This window comes from Agelaius tricolor, unplaced genomic scaffold, assembly GCF_023055355.1.
Source record: "Agelaius tricolor isolate 1412-34295 unplaced genomic scaffold, bAgeTri1.0.p SCAF_16, whole genome shotgun sequence".
NCBI lineage: Eukaryota > Metazoa > Chordata > Aves > Passeriformes > Icteridae > Agelaius > Agelaius tricolor.
Window position 1 is genome coordinate 14,975,705 of NW_027269276.1, and position 23,617 is coordinate 14,999,321.

The 23,617-nt window shown below is 38.3% G+C and overlaps 1 protein-coding gene across 7 annotated transcripts in view; it reads left to right on the forward strand.

Annotated features, from left to right (window-relative positions):
* Positions 1–23,617, forward strand: part of ENTREP2 (endosomal transmembrane epsin interactor 2) — a 91,383-nt gene that overhangs the window by 31,108 nt on the left and 36,658 nt on the right. For all 7 annotated transcript variants that reach the window (XM_071441691.1, XM_071441685.1, XM_071441687.1 and 4 more), the window contains exons 2-3: positions 5,538–5,594; positions 20,219–20,329. In XM_071441691.1, coding sequence (XP_071297792.1) covers positions 5,538–5,594; positions 20,219–20,329 — 168 coding nt within the window. The remainder of the gene's footprint in view (positions 1–5,537; positions 5,595–20,218; positions 20,330–23,617) is intronic.

Below are 23,617 nucleotides of genomic sequence, written 5' to 3' on the forward strand. Positions count from 1 at the left end.
ATGGATATGTGCTCCATCAATGCTTGTTTTTCTCTGTATGTTAAATTGTTTCCTTTTAGAAAAAAAACTGCAGATGGGTTACAAGCAGATTCCTGGTGGGTATGGAGAATATTTGGTAGGAATACAAGGACAAGACCAAAAAAATCTCACCCTAGAGCTTAAAATGAGATCAAAACTGTGTGCTCTTAATACAGTCTGGTAGCTGTGTCAATGTATAGGTAATTTTACTGTCCTGTTCTTGTGGGGCACCAAGGGATTTTGTTTCTCTGCTCCTGTTTCCATGGCAATTAGAATTAGATTGGTTTTAGGATCACAGTGGATAAATGAGAGCGACTCAGCTATGATGAAGTGTTTGTGAGTCAGGAACACACTGACACTTTTTATAAAGTAACACAAAACTGTGCTTAAATCATTGCAGTTTTCTGGTTGCTGCTGACTTGCTTGTATTTATCTTTCAGTGTCCAGATCTTCTGCTGGTGGTTGCAGTCTGGTGGCACTTGTGCTTTTTGTGTTTATAGGGATGGAGCCTGTAAATGAGAGAGCAGTGCCTGGATTCTAGTGATAGCTGCATGTTGAACAGTCAGTTTGCATATTTGCTAATAAGTATTTATGTTAACTATTTTAAAAACTCTTTAGCCCATGACTGATTTTTGCAGTGTTTTGAATGTGGTGTAATGGTATGATTTTTATTAGCACCCACTCTTTAGGATGACTTTCCTGGAAGACCATTCCAAAACCAAGCCACTGTTCTTATTTGTCCATACAGTTTTTATGTGTATGTGTGTGTATGGATTTTTCTTCTTCTGGTACTTGTTAATGCATTCATACCACCCTCACCCCAAGAGATTTTCATCCCTCCTGTTTTTCCAGGAATTGGAATGGAGAGTAATATTACTGGTGGGCTGTTCCAGTTACTTTTCAGCTAATTCCCATGCAGCACAGTTCTTCTTCCTGTAGTGTGTATTTAACTTTACCAGCGTTTTGCACTAATGGATTGCAGATGCTGCAGAGAGTGTTATTATAAGAAGATTTCATGCTCTGGTAGTAATGTGTCATGCTTTTATAGTCTCTGAGTATATGATAGTTGTGACATTACTCACACACTATTTAATGCTTACATTTTGTTTAATAATTGTCTACTTTTTACAAGGGCTGTGGTAGATTTCACAGAAACATCATCCTGGAAGATATTTCAGCCATTGTTTTAGACCCTCTGGATAACATTTCTGATGTGTGAATATTATTTATTTTACACTTAAAACTAAAGGCCATTGGGGATAATATTTGTTAAGGTACAGTTGAACTCCCCCCTTCCAGGCACATTTGAGTTGACCCAATGAATCCTTGCAGTAGTGTGTGCTCCTTAGCCCCGAGAGGAGCCTTGGGAAGGGTCAGTGCCTTCAGGCCCTGTGCAGGAGCACGGCTGCTGTTGTGCTTTGGCAGAAAGCACTGCTGCTGCTGGGATTTCCCTTCGGAGCCCAGTTCCTGCCCTCCCCTCTCCACTCAGCTGCCTGCTTGTGCTGTGCCTGTTCTGGCCCACCCTGGTGGTGTTTGTCTGATGTGTTGTCACAAACTCTCTGGTTTCTGGGTTATCTACCTGCCTTCACAACACACCTTTTTGGAGACACATACACAGATTTCTGTAAGCACATAAATTTAGTTCTTAGAAGAGGCCTGAGAAGGAGTTTCAGCAATTACTGTGAAGAACTTGTACACTTATTTTCATGTGACTGAATCCATTGTTACAGAATTGGTCTTGTATTTACAAGCTGAAAACATGGCTAACCCTGAAACTGGTAGAAAATAACCCAATTACTTGATATATGTTGTGCCAGGCTGAACAAGGGAGTAGGAATAAGAATAGAGACTAAAACTTGGAGTTTCTATGACTCGTGCTCTATATTAGACTAGGAAACCATTTTTTGATCCCAAGTCTAACTAAGGAAAAAAAATTCATTTTATTAAGCAAATCAATACATAGAGGTCAGTAATTTTAAGTTTCTGTGAGTTTTTTTTGTACCTTGATAGTGTTTCACTATACCTACTGTGGCTTTAATTAATATTTATATTAATAGAGGTTTGTGTAGTTCAGAAAAGAAGTTTAAAGGAACCACAATAGCGAATGTATTACCTACAAAGGCCATTTTGGAGTTGGAGACTTGGAAAGCAGATGATTTAAGATACATTGAGAGACTGCATCATCTGATCTGTCCCATATTCAAAGTCAGACCCTTCTAAATTTTTAGGGATTCCCCAGACATTGGAGGCAAAATGCTGGAAAAGACACCATCAAGGGCCAATCCTTTGTTTGCAGTCCCTGTACTGGAAAGTAATTTTACCTTCTGGTTTTGTCCTGCCTCAGTATGTGCCTGTTAAAGTAAATGCATCTTTGTCATGCATGAGCACCACTTGCACTGATGATAATGGAGTTTTCATATGCATGTTGAGTTTCTGCATTTCTAATGCTGCAGAAGTCAGCACTGATGAAAAAACTTTGTTTTTTCTCTGTGCATCAGCATTGTGGTAATCAGCAGATACATATATCTACATATATCTGTGGGAATTCTCCTTAAGGAATCTGGCAAAGCTACTTTTTGGAATGATTTTAGTAGCTGTCATTTATTTCAATTATTATGTGATGGGGAGGTTCACTACAATTCAGCAGATGGAAGTTGGGCCCAAGGTAGTAGATAAATGTACTCTGCAGGTTCTGAAATCCAAACACATTGCCAATGTTAAGGGATTGTTAAAATCCTCAAACTCCAATTTATTTTTATTTAAGAAAGAAAAAACCTGTGCACAGAATACCTGTGACACTGATTTTTGAAAAGCAGAAGAAGCCATATGGATTGCAATGCTGAGCTATTGAATAGTCTGAGTGATTATTGTAAGATATTTTGGGCCTGTAAATTACATACTACTTTTCAAATAATTGCTGCTTTTGTATAGAAATAAAGTGAGGTTTCTGCTCTCTGTATTTAATGTTAGCGTTGTATTTATAAGAAGTATAAGCTGAAGAGAAAACAAAACCTGAAGATTGGTTGGGGTTTTTTACTTGTTTGTTTGGGTTTGTTGGTTTGGTTCTTAAATTCCTGGTCATCTTCAATATCAAGAGAAAGCTGTAGATTTCTATTTTGATAGTAATGTGGTGTATTCTAACTAAATGTCATTATGTGATGTCCTGTGGGCTTTTTTCCTAGTTATGCAGCTGTGTCCATTGTGGGTTAACGTGAGGTGCTTGGCACTGAAAGTAGCTGCACCTCAAGGCAAAATGAGTTTTTGGGTAACACAGGGGACTAATGGGGGTTGGTAAATTACATGACAGCATTGTTGAGGTGACCTTTTATAATGGCAATATTAAACAGGTGGGACACTGAGTTCTTGTGTCTTTAATGAGTGTAAATTTATCAAGTGGCCTGGCTGTGCTTGACCTTTTGCATGGAGAGCCAGTACAGTGAGCACCACGCAACTCTCCTTTTCCAAACCACAACACATGTACCTCTTTCATCCAGCAAGGCCTCTCTAAAGGTCAAACACAGCTGTAGTTCAGCTGAACAAAAGGGATCAGCTCCCTTCTTGCACCCTGTGCAATGCCACAAATAAGACAAGAGGGGTAGAGGTTTAATTCATGGAAGGGAGGCCACACAGTAAATGAAAGTAAAGATTTGCTACTCATAGGTAGTGCATTACAGTATCTTGGCTCTGACCATGTGACTTGGTGAATACTGATTTACCTACAAATATTTTATGTATCAATACATCCTCTGGTTTGGAATGCAATTTCTTTCTTTTCCTGAAGGGTTTTCTTTAATAACCTCACCATTTCAGCCAGCCCATTTATTTAATTGAGAGCATGTGCTGTCTAGCCAGCAGATAAACTAGCTAACCTTGTCATTTTACCTTCTGAGTGCAGTTCCACATTACAGGATTATCAACCCAGAGCCAACTTATCATACAGTAATAATAAGCTAACATAGCTGTGTGAGCACATTTAATTAATGGCAAAGATGGAATTCTCGATTTTTCCTTCACTTGGCCACCATCCAGAAGTGTGTGACTCCTCTGCTGTAGGAAATGCTGTGGAATACAAACTATGCACATTTGCATGTAGGCTTTATCTGGACAGTCTTTGATAGCCATGTGCTGGTCTTGGTTCATTTTTACTCTGCATTTATCTCCCAGCTGTTGCATTTGTACTTCATTTAGAAGCTAACACTGAGGTTTCACAAAAAAACCCTAATTTGAGGGGTCTTTTTTTAATGGCATAGCTACTAAAGAAAATAGCAAAAGGCACATTTTCCACATGTTGTCTTTCTGAATAGTGTTTTCAACAGCTGCTGCAGCTGTGGATATTGTCAGATTGTGAAAAATGCTCGAAACAGGCTCACAGGAAGAGTGTCCACAGAGCAGAGTTTGTGAAAGCTGAAACTGGGCACTCCCCAGGGCAGCTGCTCCAGATAACCAACAGCTCCTTCTCCACATTCCCACCAAGCATCACTAGACTGGATTGTTTCCAGCCTGCTTCCCAGTGCAGTGTACATCACTTCTGCAGTGGCCAGATATAGATGCATTTCTGTTTATTATGCTCTGCTATTTTTACACCCAAAAGATTGTTAGGGAAGCAGGGATGGGGTGGGAAAGGTGACTAGCTAAGTATAGAAGTTATTGTTACACAGACTCTCTGCACGAGCTGAGGTGAAAAAATGACACTGTGGACTCTTGAAATAAATATATTGTGCATTCTTTTCTCCCATTCTTTTATTTGGGTTCTACTTTACTATTTTTGTAATTCAGTGTTCTAATAAAAATGCTCCTCTCCACTTTTTTTCCTCCTGCACGAGGGTCAACATCCCTCACCCCATTTCTTGTTTCTTTCTCCATTTTTAACTACATGTAAATCTTATGGTGACTCAACTGTAATTTGCATAGTTTCTTAAAATACCTAAGATTATCTTAGGTGCATAAAGGTCTGAATCCTGCTTGCTTTTGGTTTGTAGTATAGGAAGTAATGTATCTGTATGCTAAATCCAAGTTTTAATGAATGTATGGGTCCTCTCAATCATAAGATCAAGTGGGGAGGTTGTTTGGGTGGGTGAAACAGAACAAAAAAACCTTCTGCTAGTTTATCTGGATACCTGGATGTTTATGTGATTGTTCTGTCATTACTCCCCTTTTTTAGCTAATTTTCAATTGTGTTAAGAGATCACAAGAACATTTGCCCTAAATATTCTCCTTTAGTGTTTGATAGCATTTGGGACTGGGAGAGAAGAAATATTTTAATGAACTTCTTGTGATCTGATCACAACTGAGTGGATCTGGCAGCTGGATTGAAAGTTGTTTAAAAACAGCTTAGTACTAGTTCTGTTTATTTTTTTATTGAGAATAAAAGGAAAGCATTTTATTTTTAGTATTTGTTTTCCAGCATTCTGGACATAGATATCGTGGCTGTGTATTAACTTGATCTCATTACCTGCTGTGCTTTTAATGACACTGGTATAACCCTCATGCCTCTTTAGTAACTCTGCTCTCTGTTCCAGGTGCTGTTGTCAGGACTGATTGGTGTTGTTTCATGGAAGAGGCCCCTGTCCCTTGTGGTGAGCAACTCCCAGTGCTTTTGTCCTTATAGAGAAGCTTGATGGTCTGTGGGGATGGTTTGCAGGGCTGTTGTGTGTCCTGATATTTATAAACACTTAGTACAAAAAGTTCAAAGCCTTTGAAGTTGTAATGTATAAACCACCCGGGTGAAAATAATAATTTTCTACTGTCTCACAAACAGACTATTGGTCTGCTTGTACCTCTGCATTTAACTTAATTTGCTTAAAAATGCACTGCAGAGCAATCTTTTTAGCAGATAACTGAATGGAAAAAAGCCCATTCCAAATTAGTAGTTGTTTGTCTTCATCTGCAGAAATTTTCAGCTACATTTTATTATTTCTGTTGTGAGATTCATGTAGTTGCTCTATAATGAACAGTGATCCATTATTTGTGTGTGCATGCTAATAGAGTTTGTTAGCCCATTAATGTAAAGTGGTATTAGATGGAAATCAAGCTTATTAAAAACACGTGGTGACTGTGTCAATAAGGATGTGTTAGCAGGTAAACATTGCCTTGGAAACAGTGTGCATGTGTGAGAGAGTAACACAAAACATTTGTAAGATAGTACTAAAGGTAGTCCTGGGATAAAAAGCATAATGGACAGTATGAAATGCAGAGTCTTGTACTAATAAGAATAAGCTTGATTAGAACTGCGGGTATATCTTTTAGTGTTGTGAACTCAGACACTGGGCAGACCTCACCTCATTGGAATAAATGATATTCACACATCAGAAATGTTATCCAGGCCTGTTGAGACCTGTCTTCTGTGATTCCTGAACACTCACTTGCATCTTGTAAATTCAGCTGGGCTTTCTAACATTGGCTGGCTCAGTGAAATGTAAATAGGCAGTCATGGTCAGTGTAATTCAAGGAAATGGAGATAAAAGGGAGGAAACTGTGATGGTAACAGTGATGTTTGCAGAACAGCTCATCTTCCTAAAATCTGCTCTAGGAAATTATTTATTTCCAAGAGTAAGCTTAATGCTCTTGATTTAGATCCTGATCTCCTGCATTGGCCCTTGGTGGTGACACAACAATCAGCTGAAGAATGGGCCATGGATGCTGTTTTTCACTTCTGTGTGTGACTAAGATGTGCAGTGGTTTTACAGTGGCTACAGCTGTCCTGTTTTCCTTGCTGAGTTGTAGATAGCTTTGAGCAGTTGGACCCCACGTGTGCAGGGGGCTGTTCTGGTTAGCAGTCAGAAATGTGTAACTTTACCAGCTCACAGCACCAGGTACCACCAGCATGCTAATGAGCCATGTTCCCCCTGATCTGTTTAGTCAACACATATGCCAAATACATATGGTCAATAATTACCTTTTAACCTATTTTATAGTACTATAAGCAGCTAGACAGTCAATTGCATGTCTTTTTTGTTGCAGTGTGTTACAAAATCTGGCATTGCTGAGAGTGATAGCAGAAAGATGGATAAATATCTTTATCATTTGAAGCTATGAATAAAGTTATATAAAATTAAACCATGCAACATCTGTGGTGTCCTGAAAACTGGTGAAACTGTGATAATATTTTAAGGTGCCAGTTTTCTGCATATCTTGGATTTGTGACTAAAGCTGGTTTATAATAACCAGTGTTTTGACTATTGCTGAGCAGCACTTGTGCAGTATCAAGGCTTTCTGGTTTTCCCACACAGCATCACTTGCTTTGGCTTTTTCTCTCCTATTTCCTGTGTTTATTAAACTATCTTTATCTCCATCCACAAATTTGGTTTTTTTTCACTTGGGCTTTTCTAATTCCTTCCAGTCCTGCTGCAGGGGGCAGTGAGTGGGGGGCTGTGTGGTGTTTTCCTGCTGCCCAGGGTCAGCCCCCACACTGCTGGATGTGCCTTGCCCAGCACATCATACAGGGTTTTCCCACAGATGCTGGGTCTTTTCTTTGTAAAGGTTTTATTTTCTGCAGGCAAAAAGAGGAAGTATTAAACAGAGATTGTTCATCAACCATTAATTTCTGGCTGTATCATACTAGAAGTGTGTTATGCAGTGTTGGTGTAGAAATGAGAGTGTTGTTGCATAGTTGAACACTTTGGAACCAAAGTCAAAACTGAGAGTAGTTGTGTATTTATAAGCTATTAGTGTGAATGCTGTTTTGTATTCTGCATTCAGTCAAAGATTTACAAATGTGTATGTGCTAAGGACATTTTACTGCAATATTAATGTGCAGAAATTTAGGAGTTCTCTAGAGTGTCTTTGCAAACTTAATCATCTGGAAAATTCACCAGATTTTTTGTTAGTTTATCTGAATTTTCTTGGTCATCTCCTAGCCATCAGTTGCTTATGGTTCCAAAATACTTTATACATGCAAGGAATCAGTGTCTGTTATCAAACCTGTATTTACATTTACCAGAGGAAACACTCAGGCAAAGGAGGTATTTAAATTGCTCACACATTGATTTTGAACAGTACTTTCCATATATTTCACGTTTCCTCATTAAGCTTTCTCTATTTTCATTTTGAAATCTCAGGGTATTGGGAGTGCTTTCAGAAAATCTCTCAAGGGTCCCTTTTTTGGAAACCAAGTGTTGGCTGTGTCACTACCACTGCTTAGTGTTACAATGCAGTGTTAAAGTAGGAATTTGTTTCCTCGTGGTTTATGGAAGTGTCTGAAAATTGGGAGAGAGCTCGTGGAGTTTCACCTGAGGCTGAATTGCCTTGTAAAAAACTTTAAATTGTGGAGTCAGATTTTTTTCTGTTACAATCTAATCTATGGTAATTTATTTGTGCTAAGGAGATTAATTCAGCCTCTGAATTGAGTTGAAAGCTTCTCTGCTGCCATCTGGCATTTGGGTGACCCCAGAAAAATATTTTTGCATTTCTAACTGAAAGCTTTTACAATAAACTGATAGATTTAATTTTTTTTTTTTTCAATGAACAGAAATGTGGAGTTTCTTAAAGTCTGTGAATGTCAGTGAGCACAAAGTAATACTACTTATTAATAAATGATCTTGATTACTCAGAATAGTTATTTAAAAGCATTTAGTATGAAATGTGCATTCCAGATCCAGTTCTGTGCAGCACCAGTGAACATGCAAATCAGTGCATGTATAACTCAATGTGTTGTCACTTCAAATGAACCATTATTTCAAGCCTTTTTTGTGTTTGATAAGCACAGAGGATTTGCTTCATTTTAGAGAAATTAGAGAATCTGTCCTAAATTGCTGCAGTTCAACCCACATATCAGGCAAAAGGATGAACTACTGGGCAAAGTCTCAGGCTGCACACATAGTAAGAGTCAAATACAAAAACTGACTTTAAGAAAATATTCATCTTGGGTCAGCCTGGCAGTTGTTGCAAAATGAGAGATTTTTCTTTCTAGAATTCCAGTGAAAAACTTGAATTAGTTGAAATTCAGACTTGAATATTTTTATTTTTTTTCTGTAAAAATTATTAGAAAAACATCTACACTGAAAAGGGAAATTACTAATAATTTTAAATGAACACATTCACAAATACTCTTGCTCTATAAGATGCATGAATATGTAAAACTGATCCAACTGTTTTTCCTCATTGATTATCTCCTCTCACTAAATATCATTGCAGACTACAGCAGGAATAACCAAACTTCAGGAAACAGATGAAACTTAAATGTATAGAAATAGTGTATTAGTGTGTGTATATATATAGTATATTAGTGTGTACACACATATATATAGAGAGAGTGTATGTATTATATAACAGTAGGATTGCTATATTCTGCTGGATGAGGTGGAGTGTTGGCATGTTCCTGGCCATGCTGCTGAACCTGAGCTCCTAGAGCAGCTTAAGGGGTGAGACAAGTCTTTTCAAACTCTTGTAAGGGAATTTACAGCTTCCTTTCAAATGAAATCTGAGAGAAATATTTGAATTTTCAAAAAGAAAAAGTGGTTTTCCTCCCTCCAGTACCCACCTCAAGCAGAGATTTGGTTTGGTCCCTGGGATAAAAAGATGATCTGTGTAGTGGAGAGGCCATGTCAGCATGAACAGGTCGGGCTGCAGAGAAGAGCAAGTGCAGGAGTGCTCAGTGAGGGAGAGGAGCAGAGTGTGAGGCAGCCACCCCTCGTGTGGCACTGCTGACTTTGACTCCTGTGTGATGTGGAGAGGAGCTGCAGAGCCTCCCCCTGCCTTAGCAGAGCCCTTGATCACTCTGCAGTGTCATTTCAGCCTGAGTGTTCTTTGAATTCCTTGATCAAAATGTTCATTAGGAACCCTGCTATTAGACAAACACTTGTCTTTGAGGCTGAAGCATTAGCTTAAAGGTGAACAAAACACTGGGTGAGAACAAGAGCATCTTGCATACCTGTGGTTTTCAGTTTCTGATGAGCTGGGCAGGCTTTGAATGCTGGGTATTGCTGCTTTCAGAAAGAAACTTGGGAGGCTGAAATAACTTCTGTTTGGAAAGCAAATGCAGTGCTGGATTTGCTCTTCAGATGTAAAGTGCTGTAAAAAGTAGCTCCTCAGATGTAAGGCTGTAAATTTTGGTGAGAACTGATGTGAACCCAGGCTTTGAAATCGAGAGCAGAGTGGTTTAGTTTGACCTCTTTTCTGGGAGCATGGAAGGAAACCAAGCCAAATTCAGAGGAGCTGAATACCAAATCAGGGGGAAGAGAATTGTGGAGAACTGGGACAGGAAGGAGAAATTGAAATGTGAGTCTGGCAACATGAGGAAGACAGACATCAAAAGATTTGAGAAGAATAGGACCTGGATGGCCAGACAGAAATGGACCAAAACCATACCAATGAGAAATCATACAACAGGATCTCTGATGTTTCAGAGACTCAGTGCCACAAGCATCATAAGTAACTGAATTGCAATACATTTTTATCTTAGTTCTAAAAGATCTAAAAGATCTAAAAGATTTCAGTGGAGAAAGTGTAGGCTGTAAATATTATTTTCCTCTACTTGGGAAAAAATTAAGTTTTCTTTGCCTCTTGCCTTCCTGTTCTCCCTTCCCTGAGGGTTAGTTAAAGCACTAAGGTGGCTGTGCTGTTCTGGTCACCAACCTGCACCATCTGTCTCTGCACACTGCTACAGCATGGCTGGGATTGTGCTAAAAATCTGAGACAGGATCTAGAAATGAGGTTAGTGTATTTAGTGATAACTGTATTCCAGGTTACATCTGTTTGAAAGTAGATTTCAAATATATTTATGTTTCTTTGAAGCTGCTTCTCTTTTCTATTTGTTTCAAACTGATGCCCTGAGAGGTCTTTTCTCAATGGACAAACTGTTGGTTTATGCCATGAAATAATGCCTCTTGTTGGATTGAGTAGGGGGTCTGAAAAGTGTGGCCTTCAAAATTTGCAATTAGAATTTGTGTAAACTCTGATTACATTCATGTTCCAGTTTTTTTGCAGGCAAGTTAATATATCCATTTAGCTTTTAAAATGTGCACTGCCTATTGATTTTTTTTTAACTAAGACTGGTGATTCCCTTCTGTCTTCTTTAATGTAATGAAACAACTGCCAGAAAAACCTAGTCCCAGTGCCTTTTTATTAGAATAGACAGAAGAGGACAGAAGGAACAAATGGACAAGAGGAAGAGGGGAAAAAATGAAGAATGGCCCAGTAAAGTTGTGAACTGTGTGAGTAAGAAACCACACTTGAAACAGAAGAAGTGAATCAGGGAAATCTTTGCAGTGGTGGAGAAAAGATGCCACAGAGTGAAGCCTCTCTTTAGAGTGAACGTGCTATGTCCTCTTTTACCTCTCAACACTTCTCAAAGCTTTCTCTTGCCTAGGTCTTTGCATCTCTCTGACAGCCTTTTGGCCAAGGCTGCTGTTCCTGGGCCCAGCTGCCACTCCTGTGGGAATCCAGACTCCTCTGCTGAGCATCCATGTGTGTGCCAGTTAGTTATCCCCAGTGGCAGAGTTTAAAAAGCAGCTTTTCCTGAAGGGCAGGCAAACCCTGCTGGGGCATAACTCTTGCCCCTTCCTAAAGGAGCACTTCTTAATGCCCCTGAAGCAGCCCCTGCTCCTCCCCATCTGCTGCCATCCGTGGTGTTGCCATGGCAGCAGCTCCTGCTGGCACATTCCTGCCCTGGGAAACTGTCCCAGCTCCATCCCAGTGCTGCTGCCTGCAATGGAGAGTGTGCTCTGGGTGCTGCATTCACCTCCCTTCAGCCCATCAGTAATTCCCTTGTTCTCACAGGCTTTCTAAATATATCTGCTGATGGTTCTTTCATCTCATCTGCTCCTTCTTTTAGAAGTGCAGGCTGCATCCCATCTGCTCCTGGAGTTCTTGGCAGCCTTTGCACAGTCTAATTTCTTCAACTCTTTCTTGGTGAGAGTCTGGTTTGCTTCAGCATTTCTTCTTCCTCCTTGGAAAATGAATCTCGTGTCACGAATTCCTGGGGCTGGCTGGTTGGGCAACATGGGAGCTATTTGTTAAACTTGGTGTTTTGTTTTCAAATGGTGAAGAAACACTAGCTTCAAAAATTTATTTGAGACAAGCTGAGCTGCATTTGAAATGTTTTTAAAAGTAGAATAAATATTTGTATGAACTAATATTTTGAGGTGTGATGGAGCTGGGGATGGATATCTCACTCTTTGTGCTCAATCAAAACTCATGTGATTTTAGTTATATTTGTGTGACAGATGGAAGGAGACACACTGTTACCCAAAGAGAATCTAATTATCCTGTACTTGTTGAGGAAAAATACTTTGATTTCAGTGGGATTTGCTTGCTAGGTAAATCACAGTTTAGATCCTGAGCTAGACATGTATGTGATTGAATGTTTGGATTTCCTTATTACAAGTACCATAAAACCTGCAACAGCATTATGGATTAAATTCTATTTCAGATATATGAGGAAAGGTCTTTGAAATCCTGAAGTTCATTTACTGATGGATCTCCATCAAATTATTCATGTGAGTCTTCTTTGGAGACGTTTGTGCAATTTTTCTTGAAATGGCCAAAACTATAATGAGTTTACATTACAGTTGAATTGGAAAGAGCTGCTGCCACGTTGAAGCCTTGCCTCAGAAACTGATGCTGAAAATGCTCCTGTGCCCTTGATGGAGACCAGCACTTGTGGCTCCTGACCCTGCTCACCTGGCAGAATTTTCCTCCTCAGGGATGGAAGCCAGAGCTCTGGTGTGCGAGGGCTCAGAGAGACCATGCAGTTGTTAATTAATGAGAATAATTGCAAGTGAGCAATTAATTGCTATTAATATGTTGGGAAAGACAGATGCAAAATATCTGTGTGTGTGACCTTTACATCCTGCTTCTGTCTCATCACTCTTCTGCCAGGAAGGGCTGCTCACAGAGCTTTTGATGCCTGTCCTTGTCAGCAGGACAGCACCAGCCTTTATTTCCTCAGGGAATCCTGCTACAGATGTTGGGGAAGGTTAATTTATTTGGAGTAGCATTTCACTGACACGTGCATGGAGGTGAAATCCTTCCTGCAATGTGACACTTGCAAAAAGTAATGTATTGTTTAGGTGCATGAACTCATTAGGCAGCTGCTATGGAAGTATAAATTCAGTCTTATGTAGATTTTCTTAAAAGTTATTAGTCTACTCACATTGTTGAAGAAATGTATTCATTTTCATTTACTGATTTATCTGTTTTGTTTAAATATAGATTATTGCATACGAAGCTAATATAGCCAATTAATTCCTAGCATCCTAAATGTCTAAAGACCCCAAACCTCAGCTTTCTATTCCTGTTCTGCTGTTGTTGTGCAACATTTTTGAGACACAGTGTCTTACTTGTTAATTTTTAAAAACTTTCAGTTTTTACTTCCTTTGAGAGTATGTTGGAATGAAAAATTAAACTAATATGGCTGAGGTAGCTGCAAATTTTAGATCTGGCTTATGTGGTCAAAATTCCATTCAGAAAGCATTCTATTTGAAGTTCTTATTATCACACTGTTTATCAACTCCCCTTTTTCCACCTCACTGTACAGCTGAAGCAGTTGTTTTTGAAGCATTGCAAATTGACAACATTTTGAGTAGCATCAAAATAGGTTAGTGCTGTTTGATTTCTTTCTCCTTCAAAATAACACTTAAATTTCATGTGCGTGGATTTTTTATTTAGGGGGAGCAGTAGTGCATAAATGTAAATGTCAGTGATAAAAATTAGACAATACAACCACTGTTTAAAAAAATTGTCCAAATGACTTATTTTGACTGCACATACAGTAAAAATTATATTATTATATGAAATAATTTATAATAATAAATTATTATGACAAAGTTGTATTGTTGCAGTATAGCTGCAGATCATTGAAGGATTCCTTTGATTGCTTATTTTCATCTAGCAAACTTCAAATTAGCCTCTTTAGCATATTAGCTGGCAACTCCCCATTGTCCTTCTAATAGATTAATAGACAAAACGTAAACTTGTTCTCTGCTATGACACTAATTACCTGCAAACTATTTTTGTTACAATTACTGTTAGAAGTGTGTCATGTTATTTGAATACTTCAAGAGATAACTTGAATTTTATCTGGAAAAAAAAAAAGAGTATAGCTCCTCTTGTTTCTCTTCTACATGGCAGTAGTGTGCAGGCCACTTGATGGTCCTTTGGGTCCCTTCCAACTCAGAATATTCTGTGATTCAGAAAGGTGTAGAGTTAATTGGAATAGAAAGAGCAGAAAATTAGTAGATGCTGAAATATCTACTTTTGACAGAATCCTGGTTAATGTTCCTGAGATGAGAACACAAGGTCTTTATTACTAAATCAGGCCCCCTCTTAGAGTTTCCTAAAAAACCTACAATAAATAAATAGTGTAATTGCTGGAGCTGTAGCAGAGCATTAAGAATCAACAAACACCAATTGCTGTGTGTACAAGGTGACAGTGCTGCACTTTTTGTGGTCTTAGTCTTTTAATCTGATCCCACCTGAGGAAATTATCTGTGTGCCCATTGCTTCTACTGACAGGGAATTTCTTGGAGGTATTAAATATCTCTTATTATGATATATTAGGAGACTTGTTTGATATAAATGCATCTTTGCATTTGTCTGTCAGTCTGCTCCTACACACAGAGCCAAGGCTGCATTTTGGATTCCAGGGTTCTTGAGAAGCCTTGGCAGCAGCTGCCAAACCCCTCACTTATTGATGATGTTGTTGTTTGCTGCACAGTGAAACAGAAGGAAACCAAACGACTCCTTCTATCTTTAAATAGGTGTTATTGTGTGTGATGCAAATTCTGCTGCAAACACCCAGTGCCCTTCTCTGTTGCCCATGGGGTTTTTACCAAAATTCTCATAATTCTCCAAAGGCACAGTGTGCTGACTCTTGCTGGAAGCTGATTGCTGCTCTGGCAGTAAACAAAACACAGTCACAGGGAGGCATCATTTTTTCTTGTAAATCAAAACCAGTAGCATTATTTATAATCTTAAATAAAATCATATTTGAAGTTAGAATTTTCCACAGGATATTTTAATAAAAATATAGAAATGAAGATACAACCAAGCAAAAAATAATAAATTAATTAAAGTCCAAGATCTATCTGAATGAAAGCAAGTTAATAGGGCCATAAGAGGGTCAGTAAAATCCCATACACCAAGTTCAAGTTCAGAAGTTTTCATCTGAACTATTTAGCTTTGAAATTAGAAATAGTTGCATGGATTTTAATATTTATACTGAGATTTCAGCTTTCCTTTACAAAGTTAAATAGCCTCACTGGAGTCAAAAGGAATTTAATGTGGAGAATATGTAATTTAATTGAATAATGACAGGAATTGAACAGGCTAATACAATTTAGACTAAAACAGGATATAATTTATGGTTCCTAACATAAAAAAACATTAACATCTTTAGCCTGATGCTGTGCCACACTACAGGGAATATTTCTGCCTATTTAATATAGAATGTTGGTTTAGACTTAGAGAAAATATTTTTGTTCAAAGCTTTGTTTTAATTTAGGCAAAAAACAGGCAATACTGAATTAAACAGATCTGAAATGCCAACACTTTTCATCCTGTCTCTTCTTGGCAAGCATTGAGAAATCATGAAAAAGAAATCTATTATGAAGCAAATAATGGGAAGATAAATTTTGTTGTTTCTTGTACACTTGCAAACCATGAGTCAAGACTGTTGGTTTGAGTGCCATTTCTGTTCAGTAAGATTTTAAAATGGGCTCATTTAAAAATTATATGTTTTATCTCTTTAAACCTATAACATACAGTGAGCATTGAGCATCTGGCAGATCCAACAGGTAGCTTCTGGCTGTACCCCAGATAATCTTGCATTAACTTAGTCCTGGCACAGTTACTGATCTCACTGCTTCATAGCTCTTGGTGGTGATAAATTTTCAGGTTTGCTTCTGGTGTTTAACCTTCTGCACCTCTGTCAGGGAAACTATAAATTCTGTAGCACAAATATCGATAAATGTTACTGCCTGCAGTTCATGTAAGACAAAGTTCTGTGAGCAAAATACCTTGGGGCAAGTTTTTAATCTACTTATACAGTGGTTTATAGAGACAAGCATGTTTACCTCTGGCTATTCTTGCTGTTTCACAGATAACAAATGTATGTGTTAAAAGGAATGTATTTTAAATCTCATTGAATATATCACACATATTTAATGTCATTGGAAAGAAACCTGTAGTACCTCATACCAAACTACTGTGTCTCAAAAATAACTGCTTTCTGCAAGTGATTTCAGTGCCAACCAAGAGTTCAAGGAGATTGTCTGACCTTTCAGGAGCTGCAGGACAGGAATTCACAGGAGATAGATGCAGACACAGTATTAGAGGTGCAGAGGATTGGCAGATTTACAGGAGGCAGCCTATCATGGCAGTGCCTGGTTTTATTCAAAGTACCCTGCACAGGAGAGTTGAGGAATATGCTTCATCAGCACAGAGGGTAATGTTCTGTCCCAGTGTTCATGTCTTGACTATCAAACCTGCAAACCACCAGGGGAGGCAGTGATTGAAATGCCAGCAATGAAGAAGCAATCCTATTTCATATATATCTCCAAAATGAAAGTCTGAGGAATGAAATAAGATGTTGCTTTTAGAAAGATGGTTTCATGTGATACAATATTTACATCTCTTTTGGAGGACTTTAATTATTTTGCATGTAGAAACTTCTTCCTGCTTGTAGTAGAAAGTATTTCTTCAAAATATAATATATGCTGCTCCTTTTTACTGTGCTCTTGATGCAGTAGTGAGTGGGTGGTTTGGGTCACTTAAAGAATCCCCATCAAAAGCATTGGCAAAACAGGGTTTAATATAAATTTGTGAACGTCATAGAGTCCTAGAATGGGTTAGGTTGTGTTGGGGGGAGAGGTCACCTTGTTCCAGCCCCTGCCATAGGGGCTTTTCCCCTAGACCAGACTGCTCAGAGATCCATCCAGCCTGGCCCTGAGCACTGCCAGGGATGGGGATCCTCCCTCAGCCTCCTGGCCACGCTGCTCAGATGCAGCCCAGGGCAGGGTTGGCTTTCTGGGCTGCAGATTCACATTGCCAGGTCATGCTGTGCTTCTCATCCATCAACAGCCCCGAGTCCTCCTCCTCAGAGCTGCTCTCACTGCATTTTTGGTAGCAAGCTGTATATGGACAGAAAATCTAAATTGTCTTATGTTGCAGGTCACAAACTGCAGTGCCTGCTAAAGTTGGTTCATTTGTTTTTCCCCTTTTTACCTCCTATCAATTCAAGAACAAATTGTGAAAGACACAGTAAGGGCAAGAAGGTGCTTTGAGCCAGCTAAATCAAGGATTAAAATTTTGGGGTTTTCAGGTAAACACTGCCTTTGGGAAAGAAGATGAAAGGAAGACTAAAGCTTTTGGTAAAAACAAAAGAGAATAAATTACTTGAGGCCAGTTGTGAAGAAAAGAGAAATATCAAGAAGCAAAACTGAAAGTGATGAAAAAGAACGGAGGGCAGAGAATATATCAGCTTCTGTAAATCCCCCTATTTTTTGTGGTATTCATAAAATTAAGATTCTTTACTTTGGGACATTCTGAAGGCAGGTGAATGGTTGTATCTACATTTAAGAAACATAAAGGAAAAAATGTTCACAAATGATCTGAGAATACTAATAATTTTCTTATAGGTCAAATTATACTCAACAGAGAACTAAAACCAACTTCCTTTTTAGTGGAAAGATAATTTAACCTGTTAGTCCTTAAGTTTTGGTTTTTTTTTTCTTTCAGTGTGGAAGGGCACTTTTTCTGGGCTCTCCCTTGCAAGGCATCGAGGGTGCTGATATTTTCCTTCTGTGTGGATGTGTGAGGTGTGGTCTGTTGGGACTGCAAATGCAGACTCACTCTTGATATGCTCTGCATATTTATACTTAAAGTAGTTCCCAGAAGTGCAGTAAAAGGGGGAGCCTTGTGTGGGTCCATGTGCAGAATGACATCTCACTTAGTGAGTTTTTATATCATTTTAAGTCATTGCATCCAGTTTAGTTTTGTAGGATTTGTTTAGGACTGTGGTAACATTTACATAGGAAGTCCTATTAACATTTCTTCTGATACCACCATGTCATAATAAATCCATGGGCTTTGGTGACTTTTGGAGCTTTGTAGCATTAATGCTCCTTGCTGATTTCTAGGAAAATTTTATCTTGTTTGTATGTTGTAACTAGAAAGGTGCAGAACATAATGCTGTAGTTTTAAATCAGCATTAAGATGTCATAGCCCTTCAATATCTGGCCTTTCTCTATTTACTTCAGTGTAAGTTTTTGCCATTGGGTTGACTGTGTCTTATACTCTTTCCTTATAGTTTCATGCTGCTCCTTCCAGCATGTCACACTGAGCTCTCACAGCAAATATATTGTTTGGTAGCTCTCTTTCTGAGGAAAATTTTAGTGTGGAAATTAGCCATACCTGACTTTATAAATAATGTGTATCTAACTTCATCTACAGTGTTTCATAGCATAGTGTTGGGTCTCCATCAAAATCCACAACAGCCATTCTTTCAAAGGTGTTTATTTTTGTGTTTATTTTTACTGCTGCACCTGTGCCAGTGTTAGAAAAGATTGGTGTTAAAGATGAAGCACACTGAACATGTTTTTTATTGTCTGTAAATATGGTAATTGATACTTTTGTGCCTCCTTTTCCATGTTGTGGGTTCCGGCATGGTGTAAAGTTTACACTTTACCTCTGAGTTGTGATAACAGAGTACCAGGTGTGTCCCACTCCATCAGTAGAAGGCTTTTTTTGGTATTTAGCTAAGAAGCATAAGGAAAGAGATTGGAAATTCTTCAATTCCTTTTATTAGGATCTTTGTGCTCTGCAAGAGGCAAGGTAGTTTCAAAAGACTTGCAGAGGATTTGATTTCCCCCTTTAGCTCCATGTCCAGATTAGGTAGGTCCTTGCTTGGGACATTAAAGAAGTGAGGAATAAAATAGTAAAATTGGGAAGACAACTGTGGCAGAGAACTCCAGTATTTGGTATCATGTGGTGGCTGCCACTTTGAAATGCAGCTCCTGAGCAGAATGTGAGGCACAGACCACAGAGATGAACAGGAATTCTAAGAGCCTGTTTCATGTCCCTCTTGTCTTTGCCAGTGACAAGAGGAAGAGGTTACCTTGGAAACACCAATAGAGGTTTCTTCATTAATGAATGCTGATATGGAGGAAGTGCTGCAAAAAATAGATAAACCTGGTGTATGCTACAGCCTTGTTGTCAGCTGTGATGCTTGGAAGAATCTGAAGCTGGCAACTGAAGTTTGTAACCAAGCTTCTGTCCTTTGGTTAATACTGTGGAGGTTAGGGGTTTTATCCCAAAGCACTAGAAAAAAATAAACAGCTATTTATGATTTAAGGTTGTCAAAAATATTCCTAGCACAAGCACTGACAAAAGATAACATCTTGTGAGAACAGTCAAGGGCTGTAAACTGTGAGCACGCATATGGAAAGGAGATGCAACAGAATTTCCTACTAATTTCATGTAATACACTCGCTCCTGTTGAGTTATGGCAGTGTCAACACTGAATATTTAAGGTGGCCACACATCAGGCACACATTTGTTACTCTTACTGCTTATGCTGTTCCTTATATGTTGAGATTTGTCTGCCCTGACTGCACCACGTTTTTGTACATTTAAAGCAATAAAATGGTAATTAAACTGATGGAATCGGGTTAATGCTTGTTTTGACACATTTTGAGATGAGAAAAAAGGAGTAATTAACATCATGAGTAGTTGATATGGAGGATGCTGCTTAAATTTCAATTGTTGTTTTAAAACCAAGTATTTATGTATATCCAGAATTTTATTCACTCTTTTTTCCCCAGCTTGTAGGTGCTCATGATATGTGATATTCACAGATACTTTTCCTGTTTAAGATACCCATATCCCCATCAAAAGGATTTAAATTGTTTCAAGACCACATCTGTTTATAATAAAACATTTTTCAAATCTTACTTTTTAGTAATTCTTGGTAATAAAACCCATTAAATTTTCAGAGTGTGTGATGGAAGTGGGAGATAAATGGATTATTTTGAAATGGCTGGAGGAAAACATATAATAGCCATGTCTAGTTTTGATTTAGCTTTCACTTACAGTGCAAGACCAAGGATGCTGTCAGATTAAGTACCCTACTCTCTTTAAAATACATGAAATGTTGTCATCCATGTAATTGTGTGACAGGCTGGAAGTTCTTGAACATCTAAATTATATTTTTTCCTTGTTTGCCTCTTGAAGTGAGTAATAACAGGGTGCTTGGGGTTTTTTCCAGATAACCTTTTTCATGCTGCTCTCTGCAGTGTGTGTGATGCTGAACCTGGCCGGGTCCATTCTCTCCTGTCAGAATGCTCAGCTGGTGAAGTCCCTGGAAGGATGTCAGCTGGTGAGTGATGGAAAACACCTTTCTTACCAAGGGCAAGGACTCTGCTCTTCATCTGTTAGGGTTTTACACACACTCTTGAGCTGGTGTTCACAGGGGCCCCAGCATGAGGGAAGAGATGAGCATCTTGACTCCACGTTTCAGAAGGCTGATTTATTATTTTATTATATATACTGTATTAAAAGAAAATGATATGTTGAAACTATACTAAAAGAATAGAAGAAAGGATTTTATCAGAAGGCTAGCAAGGAATAGAAAAGAATGGAATGATGACAAAAGTCGTGACTCTCAGAGAGTCCGAGCCAGCTGACTGTGATTGGCCATTAATTAGAAACATCCAACATTGACCAATCACAGATGCACCTGTTGCATCCCACAGCAGCAGATAATTATTGTTTTTCTTTTGCTCTGAGGCTTCTCAGCTTCTCAGCAGAAAAATCCTGGCCAAGGGATTTTTCAGAAAATATGTCCGTGACACACTCCTTTAATTGCCAATACAGTAGGTATTTAGGAGAGCAATCTATATGTGTTACAACCTAAAAAAAACATTTTGGGAAAAGTTTGAGATAAAGTGCTAATGGATTTAATGTTTTGCCACCTCAAAAAGTAACTTTCAATATCATAAGGCTTGACTCCTTACTGTCATGGTTAAAGTGATGCTTCAGCAGAATAGGTGGAATTCAGGCCCCATCAGAGCGGGGTGGTGGTTGCCATTTGGTGTCAGCAGGATCAGGATTCCTTCCATCCAGTGCTTGTCCAGGCAGTGCATTTCACAACAGAAGTGTTTTGGTATGTGTATGCTAATATTTTGTTTGCCGACCTGAGTTGTTTTTCATTTCCGAAGTAAATGAAAGTTTCTTGTGTTAAATAAAATACAGAACAATACAAATTGTCATGATGTGGCATGCTCTAAATTATAAGGTACAATTTACTTAAAGCATTTGTGGTTTTATCTCAGGAAAAAAACCTGTATACACATTGAATTCCAGCATGTTTTGTGGCTTCAGCTTGTGAAGATGTCTGCATAAGTCAACTCATGCCTGAAATGTTGAGTTTAAGTAAAAAGTGCTCAAACTGTAGTTTTGATTTTCAGAGCATGATGAAATGCTAAGTAGCTTTGCCACAGTGTGTTGTACTCTATAAGGGCAAATTAATTTAATTGTAGCTGTTTATCATATTATAACTGTTAAAAAAAAAAAAAAGGCAAAAGTTTCTTTACCCAGACTTTGCTCTTTAGGTTTTCCTTGCTCAAAATCCCATTTCAGTCAGGCTGGGGACCTACACATGAATATATTGCATTGCCATGTTGCAGGGCTCATATATATGGAATTCTAGAGTTCTGTTCTCATAGGCCACCCTCGGGGAGGGATACACTGGAGTGAGCAGCACTGCTTTATGATTAAGCACAGGATTTGACTCAGAAGGTGGTGATGTATTATGCTGAGCATATTTAATTACTGTATTACCATTTTTCCCTCAAAAAGGAAAAATCCCAGTTTCTTAACAGCTTGTTCCAAGTGTATATTTAATTTTAATTCCTTGGATGACTCTCTTTAGTGCTGTAGATCTGTGTAATCCTGCACTCTGTGACTGGTGTACATTATCAAGTCTAAATCCTGTACTTGCCTCCTAGGATACAAATGTACTCTCTGAGGATGCAGCTCTAGGAGTCAAAATCCAGCCTTTGCAGACACATGGTTTGAAATGTACTTAACATCCCATATAACTAAACCAGTAAATTCCAAGCACAGTATACTAAAAAAGTCAAATTCAAAATAAATTCTGTTTTAGTTCTAGTCTTTCTGTCAAACTCATTCATGGTGAGTGCATGGCTTTAAAATGATAATAGTATCTACTGTATTATGGAGTTTAAATTCAGCAGTGCTTCACATGTAGTGTTGTTATTTGAAGGAAAAGAACAAGACTCAGTGGTCTTACTTTGCTTTAAACACTGGGGATTTATTGTGGATTCCATAATATGTATTTCTGTGTGAATATGAGAAATGTGCTTGCCATATGTTAGCATTTTGAATGTGTAATTTGTGAAGTTGGTATTTGTGCCCTTTATCCTGCAGCTTAGCAACATACAACACTGAGGGGAAAAAAGGGCAGTAGCTTTAACGCCTTGTTATGAAAAATTAATTGGAGTTTTTTTGGGTTTTTTCCATAATTAGCTGCAGATCCTGTGGCCAAAATCTCAAGATACTTCTTTAAATCAGTGAGAGTCAGATGTGCACAGAGAAGTTACACACCCAAGCTGTTCATTAATGTGCACAGGAGAAAAATTTCTGTATAGGAATTTCTTTTACAAATAATAGTTCTCTAAAAACTGTTCATTGAAAATCTGGGTAGAGCAATTAATATATTTATATATATATATTATTAAATATATTAATATATTTTAATTTATGTTCTATTATCACACAAGACAGAATATGTTTTATTTCTTCATCTATATTTGTTTTTATTGAGTTTACCTGTCTTGTAAGTCACTTATGCATTTAAAAATAAATGCTGTAGTTTTAATCAAATTTAGAGGTGATTATTATTCAGAAAAGTAGTGATAGTCAAGGTTACTTAGTGAAAGGTTACTTACTCTCTATTGAAAGGTTACTTTTTCTTTTTTTGGTTGTACAGCTGCAATTGGCCAGTGGTTACAGTAACACAGAAAGGAAGACCCTTCTTTCCCCTCAATTATCTTTAGCTGGAATAGACAAAGCAGGGAAAAGTGAAACAGGTGCAGGTTCACAGAGCTGAATGGCAGAGCCCAAGTCCAGAACTGAGGTTTATTTGCATTCCATTTTGCACTGGAGCTAAACTCAGGTCTGTGCATATCAAAAAACAATTTTTAAAATTCCAGGAAAAAGAATATACTCTGTTTTGTTCTTAGTAATTTGTCCGTTTTTCATCTTGATATTTCCCTACAATGCAACTTTATCCTTACTGGATTCTCCCATCTCTCCCTCTGCATAAGGTACTAGAATTGACTGAAGTTCTTTCCCCTGAGTACACCAGGGGAGCTTTCTTGTACTTCCCTGCCCTGTTACCAACTTTGGAACTCTCATACTGCATATTGAAATGTTTCCTTCCCTAAAAAACTTTTCAAGGTTAATTTAGAAGAAGTAAAATTTATTATTACTTTTACAGGAAGACTTCTGTTTGCATTAAGGAGGTGGTAGAATGCAAAGTGACAGTGTTAACTAACTCCTAATTTGCCCTGTTAGGGGGAGTGTGTGTGCCCTTAGCAGCCAAACAAGCAGTCAGGCTTCTTTCCAGCAGCATTGACAGAAT